The sequence below is a fragment of the Populus euphratica genome, unplaced genomic scaffold (genome assembly GCF_000495115.2).
Source record: "Populus euphratica unplaced genomic scaffold, PopEup_1.0 scaffold10.1, whole genome shotgun sequence".
In the NCBI taxonomy this organism is placed as follows: Eukaryota; Viridiplantae; Streptophyta; class Magnoliopsida; order Malpighiales; family Salicaceae; genus Populus; species Populus euphratica.
The window spans coordinates 2,482,671-2,492,724 of record NW_011499856.1 but is presented as its reverse complement, the minus strand read 5'-3'; the positions used below and the strand labels follow the sequence as shown (position 1 = coordinate 2,492,724).

The 10,054-nt window shown below is 31.3% G+C and overlaps 1 protein-coding gene across 1 annotated transcript; it reads left to right on the top strand.

Annotated features, from left to right (window-relative positions):
* The first annotated feature begins 4,325 nt into the window (after positions 1 to 4,325).
* On the top strand, positions 4,326 to 8,948 carry LOC105123470 (glutathione S-transferase DHAR3, chloroplastic). Its single transcript, XM_011023081.1, has 6 exons — positions 4,326 to 4,699; positions 4,785 to 4,875; positions 5,774 to 5,917; positions 7,011 to 7,128; positions 7,581 to 7,721; positions 8,571 to 8,948. Exons 1-6 carry the CDS (start codon positions 4,468 to 4,470, stop codon positions 8,655 to 8,657), a joined length of 813 nt encoding a protein of 270 aa, XP_011021383.1. The 5' UTR covers positions 4,326 to 4,467; the 3' UTR covers positions 8,658 to 8,948.
* The last annotated feature ends 1,106 nt before the right edge of the window (positions 8,949 to 10,054 follow it).

Below are 10,054 nucleotides of genomic sequence, written 5' to 3'. Positions count from 1 at the left end.
TGGAGGCTATGAACCGCTGGATCTCGGATGAACAGATCATGCGGCTGTGATTCGTTTGATCTTTAAATTGATCGGACGGTCAGAAGTGAATGGGCTGAGATATGGTGTGTCGCGGTGTACCGAGAACTCGGTACACCTGATGACGTGGCGCAACAGGATCAGTAATCCTCGAATTTACAATTGCAAATGCAGAATGAATTTTTTAAAATAGTAACCAAACAGTAAATTCACAATTGCAAATGCAGAATGAATTTTTTATTTTTTTATGTTTTTTTATATTTTTTTGTTATGAATAATAAAATAAAATAACATTTAAATTTTTTTAATAAATCTAAAATTGGATTACAACAGATGGTGTGAATTTCAAGACTAGATTTATTTTTTAGTAAATCTAAAATTGGGTTACAGCAGATGGTGTGAATTTCAAGACTAGATTTACAATCTTTATAAGAAATAACATTCATAATATTAATTAAATGCTTGATTCTAATTCGTAGACTTTAAAGTAACTCAAATAACAGCGGATATCATCTATTCACGTTGAAACATTTATCAATCTAGAAGGTTTACATTTGAAGATTCAAATCAAACACTTTTAGAAACTTCTGTAAAACCTCCTTTTCCTAGTTTCATATCCATCACAGAAACGCTGCTGGAAAATGACTGTATGGCTATTGGCGACGGGAAAAGCTGGCGATAATTGCTTGTCACTGATTTGCCAGATTCTCTCAACAGAAATAAGAGATCCAAGCCCTGGTCTGACGCCAGAATTATTTGCGTTCAACTTTTGAGGATGAGCCCAGTTATGAATAGTTTTAAGCTAGCCCTGATCTTGGAAACAGACTTTGCCACCCACCTTTAGCAAAAACAGTCATCTATACATTAGTTCTTTGTGTGCAGAAACATGGATAAGCTGAGTGATATCAAGAATACACCAAAAATCCACTGTAAGGATTAAATTATTTTTTTAACTAATTTTTTAAAAATAAATTATACTGCAATGTTGATATACTTTTCTGATATCAACCCAAAATAGTTTTTTTAACCGTGATAATAATATAAAATAAATTAAAATAAATTATCAACTATAAATCACCATAAATATTTCATAGAAGAATTAAATTTTAAAAAATCATTAATAAAGGAAAAAAAGGTCACAATGCAAAAAAAACAATATTGTGGATTCCTACGTACTCCATCTTTTATCTTTTTATATAATAATAATAATAAAACACAGCTGGATGCAAGTATTTTTCCCTCACAGTTAAATTTCATAATATTTTGAATACTATATGCAAACAATAACTTAATTTTATTTCATATGCTAGGTGGTCAAAGGACTGTCAGGAGGAGTTTCTTTTAAGCTTTCAAGTATAAATGAACAAAACAAAATGACTTCATGTCAATGTATAGTGCTGAAGGACATGAAAAAACCAAGTAAAATACTGAAATCTGAAGATCTGTCAACCCAAGTAGATGCATCTGTCAATTAACGCATATCACATGTAAATACGAGGCTAGGCTACTTTGGTGAGTAGGTTTGTCATTCACATTATCATTCAGGATTTAAAACAATAATAAAATTCTTTTATTCTTTCTTTTTATGATAATATATTTAAAATCTGGCCAGAAATAAAATAGCACACAACAAGCCAAATCCAGTTTGTGAAAATCTGACCTTTAGAAGAATATAAAATAAGAAAATGTAGTTGATTGTGCAAATTTCAAGACGATTAGAAAGCTTTTAAATCCTCGATTCTAATATCTGAACTTCGAAGTAACTCAATACAGTTGTTGTTGAGAAATATGCAAGTAACAGCTGATATAATCTCTTTTTGGTGAAGTATTTATCAATCTACTCTCGAAGCACAGCATCAGAAGTTCGTATTTTGTCAGATTTTCGGATAGTATAAATGTTTTGTCATGTAATAAACACAACAGGAAAATGAGTGTAGAAACTTTAGATGCTCAGGACAGGTTTTGGTGACAAGAAAAGCTGGCGATAAATTCCTTGTCATGTAAGATGTTGAAATGATTCAGCCAAGGGAAATACGAGACCCAGGCTCTCGTCCAGCACAAAAATTCTCTGTGCTCAGCTTTTGGTACAAGCACAGTTCTGAAGAGTTCCAAGATCAGGCATGATCTTGGAACATACTTTTTCACCTGTCATTAATATTAATATAAAAAATAAATTAAAATAAATTATAAAATTTAATTTTTTATAAAATAAATATTAAAAAAATTAAAATTAAACATGTTACCTTATGAAACCTCGAATATAAATCAAAACCAATTTAAATACGTACTATAACAAATAATAAAGCTCAATCAAAATAAAGATATATTATTTAATTTTTTGACTATTGTTTCTAAACATTATTTAATTTAAATTTTAATATTTATTTAATTTTTTGACTATTGTTTCTAAAATCAATTTTGAGATTGATTCGGAAAATTAAATTGGTCATTAGATCAATTTATATCAATTGTTTTTATTAAAATGATAGTGTTTTTTATTCTTTTTGCTTGATATTAACCTAATCAGGTTTGGAAAGGTCTCTAAAAATAAAATATGGTTGGACCAACTAATTTTTATAACAATTAACTATTTAATATGTGTTGTGCTGTAGATTGTAAAGTTTTTTTTTTAAAAAAATTGAGTATACAGAACTATTTTAATATCTATATTTTTTTAACATAAAAAAATTTCAAGTGTAAATCAAAAAACTTACACATTCATCTAATCAAATAAATTGATAATCATCTATGTAAATAAATAAATTAAAATAATTAATAATAACTGAAAGAAAAACTAGAGAAATTAAAAGATAAATATAGATCAAGATATTTGATCTTGTAAAATAAAATTTTTTATCCATTCACGTTAACTAAATTTGTTTATTAAAATCAATAAAAGATAATAGAAATAAAAACATATATAAAACTGAGTGAATAAAATAAAAAAAATACTATGCAAGGTTTAACATATTAGAAATAACTATTTTTTTATAAAATAAAGCTTGTATGTATAAAATTAAAAAACAAACTTTATTATAAATAACTATTTTTTTTTTATAAAATAAAGCCTGTATGTATAAAATTAAAAAACAAACTTTTAGAAAAATAAATACAAAACAAAATAAATTAAAAAAATCTATCTAGAAAAAGCTTGTAAAACTCGTGGCCAATATAATGAGATTAGGATAAATCGATATAAAAAAATTATTGTTGTAATGGTCTAAGAAGGGAAAAACCAAAAAAATCATTGATCACCGACTATAATTTTATTTTACCTAAGAACAAAAAAGTATTTTTGTTGTTTTAATGTTTATGCAAGGATGAAAAAGATCTTGGTCAGAATTTCTAGACTTTACTGACTTTGGGGTAAAAACATAATTTTAATGTGCAAAAAATCAGGAAAAAACTTAGATACCATCTAATAATTTTTTAATAACCAATAAATTACCGAAAAAGATCAAATTACAGCCATAACCAAGCCCACTGTTTTTTTTAATAATAATTTCATTGATATAATATATCTGTCACTGCAGTGGAAAGCTTCCTCGCTATATATTTTGTTCAATGTGTTGTTTGCTTCAAATAGAAACCAGACTTTCACCAACCCACTAGACTATGCATTTTTTAACAATTATGATAATCATTACACATAATTTTTACGTATTTTCCAAAAATCCTTTTATCTCTTCCAAACCCACATTTGACCTCCCGTCGAGTTTCTTTGTAAATTTGGGCGAGGAAGAAGCATGAAAGCACTTGAATGGTTCATCATTCACTCCTGAGAAGAACAGTTCACAGACTTGGGCTTAATTCTTAATTTGTCAGGGTTGGCCTTTGACGGGCTCACAATCTGGCAAAATTTATTAAAGAATAGGCCGTGGCCCGGTCCATGAACAAGCCCATTCAAGGCCAATTCTTCGAGCTAACTTAACATGATACACTCTCGATAAGTAGTCGCTCTACCCGCCTGGAAGGTTTTCTCGGAGCTGTTTTAAAAATAAAAAATAGGGCTATAATATTTTTTAATTAAAAATATATAAAAATAATATTTTTTATTTTTTAAAACTTCTAATCTAAAAATTTTTAAAAATTTAATTTAAAATTAAAAATTTTAAAAATAATTCAACCTCATCCTAATTGAGTTTTTAAAATATATTTAGTACAGGAGTAAAAGTTGTTTTTTAAAGTATTTTTTATAAATTTAATAAAATAATATTTTTTTAAAATAATTTTTAATATTACTAATTTAAATAATTTAAAAAATTAAATTTTAAATTATTTTATCTGCAATTACAGACACCCTTAAAGCAGTACGGCCAGAATCTGGTCGCTTCCAGAGGGATAGTTCGCACCTGTATAGACTACAGCGCCTCATCTCTTTCACAGTCTCAATTTTTCGACAGACAGCCACGCAATCAAGCAAAGCACAAAAACATTAAAAAAAAAAAAATGTCGACCGCAAGAGTCCAACCAACAGTAACAGCAGCTTGTGTTCTGTCTTCCACAATCAAACACCACTTCGGTTTAACCTCTCTCCGACTCCCTACGAACCACTCTGCTGCTTTTAGACGCCAAAGAATCAAAAGAAACCTCACTGTTTCAATGTCCGCTGCTTCAGTTTCTGACCCTCTTGAAATCTGTGTCAAAGCTTCTCTTACTGTCCCTGATAAACTTGGTGACTGTGAGTGAATCGTGTTTTCTTTCTTTTCTTTTGTTGGGTCATTTGGAAATGGCAATTGATGGGTCTTTTTTTAATGCTTTGTTAGGTCCTTTTTGTCAAAGGGTATTGCTTACTTTGGAGGAAAAGAATCTGCCTTATGACATGAAGTTTGTTGATTTGGGGAACAAACCTGAATGGTAAGTTACTTTAAGCCATTTGCCCGTGTTCATTTCTACAATGCCTTGAAGAAATTACGATATTAATGCGCTTTTCATAAAATGTTTCACGGCGTTTCGACTTCTTGACTCAGTTGACATGAATCCAGCTCCTTTGTTAGAATCCTGTAAACAAAAGATCGTACTATAGTTCCATAAATTTACTAGAGTGTTTTATGGTTAATAATTTCGTGTATTTCTACTGCGATGTTAGGGAAGGCTGGAGCAAAATCGCAAAATGTTATGTAAAAAACGTTGTCCATATTGTAAACAAAAAATTGTAGAGGGCACTGGCGAAATTGTGGGTGCTATCCAAAAGTTTTTGGATTTTACAGAAAACTCGTAAAAGTTTCCAATTTTTAACTGAATGTTGGCGGAGCTCCCATGTGAGAATTGAATAGCGAGTAGATAATGATTTTGTTCATCTATTTGGAAAATTTTGTAGGTCTTGCAATTTTGGCCAACCCTTTACGTACTTGGTGTTATTTACACTTACTTCAGAATATAAGTTGATTGTGTTGGACTTTGAATAGATATCCTGATGGAAAAAAATTACTTCTTACTGCTGTAGCAAATAGTCAAATTCTATAATGACTTTGGGTGAAAAACGAATGCACTGAGCATGATTTGATCAACATTTTTGTCTAATCATAATAGTGTCGACTATACTAACCATCAAGAAAGAAACGCCGTACTTCCTGTTGATGAAATTTTGAATTCAACCCACATTGGTCAAAATAAAGGTAGTTCCTTGGTTTTAACCAAAGGCATTGAAGAAGAAGAAAAGCAAGTGATGGTGGATGGCTATATTACTCTGTTTTGTCTACTTGGTTTGTATTTGACCATTTGTTTTATCAGTTATGTTTCTTCTTTGATATAGGTTCTTGAAACTAAACCCAGATGGTAAAGTTCCTTTGATAAAGTTTGAGGAGAACTGGGTTTCAGATTCAGATGTTATCACGCAAGCATTGGAACAAAAGTTTCCAGATCCCCCGTTGGCAATCCCATCTGAAAAGGCTTCAGTGTATGTTTTACATTCAGTGCTACAAAAATTACCATTGTCACTTTTACTTTCTGACCTAATAGTGTTTTTGGTGCCTCCATTTTCTGGGAGGTGTTTGGTAAGCATCCTGTAAAGCATGAGTTACAAATTCTTTCATATTTACAGTGCATTCATATTGCACTTAAATATTTTCATTTGTGATAACTCTAAATTTACTGATTTATTTGTGAGGAGGAGGAGGAGAAGGGGATTGATGGTGGTGGGAACATAAAATTCCACTTATAAAAATCAAATCATTTAAAAAATATTTTCTTTTGGTAAAGAAAATCTGGTCAAGTTTGAAGTCAGATGCAACTATAGTGAATGGTTTGTTTAGAGTCAATGTTTGTTGAATTGCCACCTTTGAGGTTTCTGGAGAGTTTATAGTTTACTAGAGTTTTCTAGCTTGAACTTTCCATATTAGAATGCTGAAATTGCTGACTCTACGAGACTACCTATCTACTTGTTCACAACCTTTTTGAGGGTGCAAAAAGTGTTTTTTATGCCTAGATGCAGAATCCTTTATATTTCCCTTCCCCTTTATCATTCTCATCTTCCTATGTAGAAGGCATTGTATTTGAGGTTGTTTGCTCAAATAATTGCCAGATTTCATTATCAATACAAGTCTTGGTCATTGGTTCTGTTGTTAATGAGGCGGATTCCATTGCAGATGAGGCTGAGTTCATTTTGAGTCCAAATCTTATTGATCAGAACCAGATCCCTTGGTTTTGTTTTTGATTGCACTGATACTTTTGACAATCCACATTTGGTGTTATGAATATTAGTAGCCAGAAATATCAAAGGTACACCAAAGTGATGTTGTGGACGTGGCAAAAACTGATCTAGTGTTAAAACAGCTTGCAAAAAGTTTGGGATAAGTGATACAAAATTGAGAGGAAGAATTCTCTGACTACTACTTAGGGAATAAAGTTTAGTTTGGCTGAGTTGAGGATGTTCAGCGTTTGTACTTTGAATGTTACTTTTGCTAGAAGTTCACAACAACATAGTAGATCCCAAGTTTCATATGTTAGTTGAGGTTTTATGTTATTGATTTTATTTATCTATTTCAATGCAGTGGCTCAAAGATCTTCTCCACATTTATTGGATTTCTTAAAAGCAAAGACCCTGTTGATGGAACAGGGCAGGCATTGCTTGATGAGCTTAGTGCTTTTAACGATCATATCAAAGAGAATGTATGTCCTTATCTACCTTGAAGTTCTGGTGGTCAGCTAACCTTGTGGTACTGAAGAAAAAAAGGAAAAAAGAAAAGAAAAAAAGAACCGCAATGATGTCATCCTTCTAATGTTATAATCAGCTTAAGCATGTGAAGGATTAATCTGATTGCAACAGAGATGTCTATTCATATTTTTATAGCAATGTAAATTGCTTTGGATTCTCATATTTCCTGAACATAGAAATTCTTCTTGAGTTCTGAAGTCGTAAATGCCAGTGTTGGTGCTGCTTTCAAGACTTTAAAATGCATTTGTTTGAAACAATTGGTTGAGTAATGACATTTTATCTGTAGGCCTCTGTTACTTCGATCTAATACTTTGTTTTTCAAAAATTTCTTTATGCACTGTCCAATTTGAAATCTGATGGTTCTTTTTACTGATTTATATGATTTTTTGTCTTCTCTCCTTTGAAGGGCCCTTTTATCAACGGGGAAAAAGTTTCTGCAGCTGATTTGGCCCTTGGACCAAAGCTTTACCATCTAGAGATTGCTTTGGGGCATTATAAGAACTGGTCAGTTCCAGAGTCACTTCCCTACGTCAAATCCTACATGAAGGTATCTCCTATAAGCTAATCCTCTGATATGGTGTGTTACATATGTGAACATGTTTTGTGCAGCCAATGAATGCAGACTTTGTCCATGGTCTTTTACCTGTAACATATTCTATTGCACCACTGTTACCATAATGGCACAGTGGCGAGAATAGGCATCCTCCCCTCCCTTATTCCTCGGTTGAAGTTGCTTGTTTTGCCTTTATGACTTCCATTATGCTCCAGTTTTTTTTCTTTTTGGGCTTTGTTTCATAGATTAGGTCCATTTGGGAGTACTTTTCATGGAGCTGCCGTCCTATCACTACATTGTTCATTCGTTACAAAGAAGAAATAAGTATATTATTTGGGTAAAGACCATAGAATATGTATTTTGAAAAGTATAGGTTTCATGTCAAAGTCCAGAGTTGGCCTTGTAAATTCTAATTCTAATGAATCAATAGGCTTGCCTCAGAACTCACTGTAATCGTGCATTGTTGTCTTCATGACTTCACAAGTTCTTACCCCTATTTGGTTAAGAGGTGTACTGATTCCTTGGGAACATATATAAACAATGTCATGTAGTTGAGGTACTTTTTCTCTTGCTACCTGCCAGAGACTTAACGAGTAAACTTGAATGTCACATTACCAAGTACATGCAAAACCCTATTCTCCGAATGAGCAACTGGCATAGACATTGGACTCAATATGCTTGAGCAACTAGTTATTTTGATGCATGGTTTATAACATTAATTCTGTGTCTAAACTATCCGTAGAAGTATAGTTCTGTGGATTACTGGTTTAGTATAATCATAGCCATCTTGTATTCTGTATAATGATGTCTAGTTTTTGACTATGCTAAATTTCTGTTATTCAGGAAATCTTCTCCAGGGATTCATTTGTTAACACACGCGCTCTGCCAGAGGATGTCATTGCCGGTTGGCGCCCAAAAGTCATGGGTTAAAATTTCTTAAACATTCCTTTGAATAATTCTTTTGACATCCGTTCTTATCTTCTATAGTTAATGCGAATTTGCAAGGTCCATCAGATTTACCTCCAGCGTGTGTACTTGGCCTTGAAACTAAATATAGTTTTTCTTTCAGTTAACCGATGCAATTCTATCACCACATTGTGGGGACGAGAAAAATCTTCATATGTATAGGTCATGAGTATGTCAGTGTGATGGTATAAATACCTTGCTAATGCATCATGTGCACTCTAATACTTCCCAGTGTTCCAAGTTGCACTCTTTTTTTATGATTTGTTTGCTTGGTAAGTATAGTTTTTTGCCTAGTGCTCATATATATAAAATTCAATTTTATGTTTGAAGGACTGGCTTCATTGCGAGGCATGATTTATGGCATGAAGTACCTCATAGGCTGAGCTTGCCCTATAAAGTATACATGGTTAGGTTATATGCTGACAAAAATCACTTGAGTTGATTCAGAAAGGGGAACGAAAAAAAGGCAGAATGACCATCCCACACTTTGTGAGAAAAGTGACAATGTTCAAGCTTCATGTAATATAAAAACCGCACGTCACACACTAAAAACAGTTGTTGATAGCAATTGGAGACAATGTTTAACTGGTATGATTTTAATAGACCCAGTATTGAACCTCCATGATCATATAATAATAATAACAATAATAATCTTTAATTAGTGTTTTAGGATAGAAAATGTAGATATAAAAGGAATATAAATATATTTGGTTGAAGAAACCGAGACAATGACAGACATAAAATAAATTTGTTTCTTAAATGATTTTTTATACGTTTAAGAAAAAAAATATTTAGGAAAACATGTTTCTCTACTAGTACAATATTAAAAATTTATTTTTAAATTTCTTTGATATTTCTCTATTTTTATTTTAAATTCAATTGAATTGAAGCAAAGATAAGGAATTTATTGAATTATTAAATGATACAAAGTGCAATATCATAAAAAAAAATTGTATAATATAAAAAAATTAGATAACTTAAAAATAGTTTAACTTACCAACAAACCTATTGAATTACTCAATTTGATTGAAGCAAAGATAAAGAATTTATTGAATTATTAAATGAAATCCCTTTATTCATTTAATAGGTTCATGTTCATATTTAATTGGTTTATGTTAAATATAGGGTAATAGGTAACTAGAAATCATTTACTTTTTCAAGTCAATTTTATATTTTGGTAACAAAAATTGCTTTATCAATATACATGTTCTTCTACACATCCAACTCCTCTTCACAGTGGAAAATAGATAGTTAGAACTAATTAAAAAACAAAAAAAAAAAACTGAAAATTCACTCAAGAAAAGGCCTTTTTCCGCACTTGACACTAATTTATTTTTAATGTCTATCGGAAAATCATTCAA

Coding starts and splice junctions, on each gene's coding strand:
- LOC105123470 (XM_011023081.1), top strand. CDS start 4,468: ATGTCGACCGCAAGAGTCCAACCAACAGTAACAGCAGCTTGTGTTCTG. Junction 4,700..4,784: donor CCCTGATAAACTTGGTGACT/GTGAGTGAATCG, acceptor ATGCTTTGTTAG/GTCCTTTTTGTCAAAGGGTA. Junction 7,722..8,570: donor ACGTCAAATCCTACATGAAG/GTATCTCCTATA, acceptor TCTGTTATTCAG/GAAATCTTCTCCAGGGATTC.